The sequence below is a fragment of the Protobothrops mucrosquamatus genome, unplaced genomic scaffold (assembly GCF_001527695.2).
Source record: "Protobothrops mucrosquamatus isolate PMUCROS unplaced genomic scaffold, P.Mucros_1.0 scaffold13618, whole genome shotgun sequence".
NCBI lineage: Eukaryota > Metazoa > Chordata > Lepidosauria > Squamata > Viperidae > Protobothrops > Protobothrops mucrosquamatus.
Window position 1 is genome coordinate 1 of NW_015399390.1, and position 852 is coordinate 852.

General features: G+C 39.4%; 1 gene segment (V, D, J or C); it reads right to left on the minus strand.

The window, feature by feature from the left end:
- Window positions 1-28: 28 nt before the first annotated feature.
- On the minus strand, window positions 29-623 carry LOC107301501. The segment is given in 2 exon segments: window positions 29-471; window positions 578-623. Coding segments are annotated over 2 exon segments (489 nt in total).
- Between the last annotated feature and the right edge of the window lie 229 nt (window positions 624-852).

Genomic DNA, 852 nt, shown 5'->3' on the forward strand with positions numbered 1-852 from the left:
AGTAAAAACATGCTCCAAATTTCCCCATTTAAACTTTCACACAAAGCTGGCAGAGCATGGAAAGCAATCTAGTTGCCAGCTGCCATTCAAAAACAACAAATGACAAAGGATTTATTTTGAGGAAGAGAAGTTTTAGGCTGCTTGAGCAAAGCATTTTTTTCACTGTGTATCCTGCACAGTAATAAGTGCCGGTGTCCTCAGTCTTTAAACCAGTCAATTGAAGGAACACCTGGTTTTTGGATGTATCCCTTGTGATGGTGATCCGATTCTGGAGAGCACTGTTATACTGAGTGCTTCCACCACCCCAGATAACACCATTCCATTCCAATGGCTTTCCAGGGGGCTGACGGATCCAGTGCACTCCATAGCTTGTGATGGCAAATCCAGAGACTGTACAAGTCAGCCGTAGAGTATCTCCTGGCTTCTTAAGACCATCACCAGACTCAGTAAGTGTAATCTGTGATGAAATACCTGTATTCAAAAATATAGAAAGAACAAAAAGAGAAAATGGGTATGAGGAAATGTAGAAAAAAGACCACTTGCTATCTTAAAAAATGTTGTTGTTTTTTTCTCTTACATGCAGGAAGGATCATTAAGAAAGAAATAAAGATATGTAGCTCCATGATTGAGATATGGAATTTACTCTCTCCACCTGAAACTGATCTGAACTATATTCTCAATTACCGCCCTTAAGAAAAAGCCACATCAGGAATATTTGCATGAAATCACAGATGGTAGAAATATAACCAAGTCACATCCTCAACTTCAACTATTGTGTAACAGCAGACCTTGAGCTCATATCAGGAATGGTGCATATCCACACTGCATCTACTATACATGGATATTTGCTCT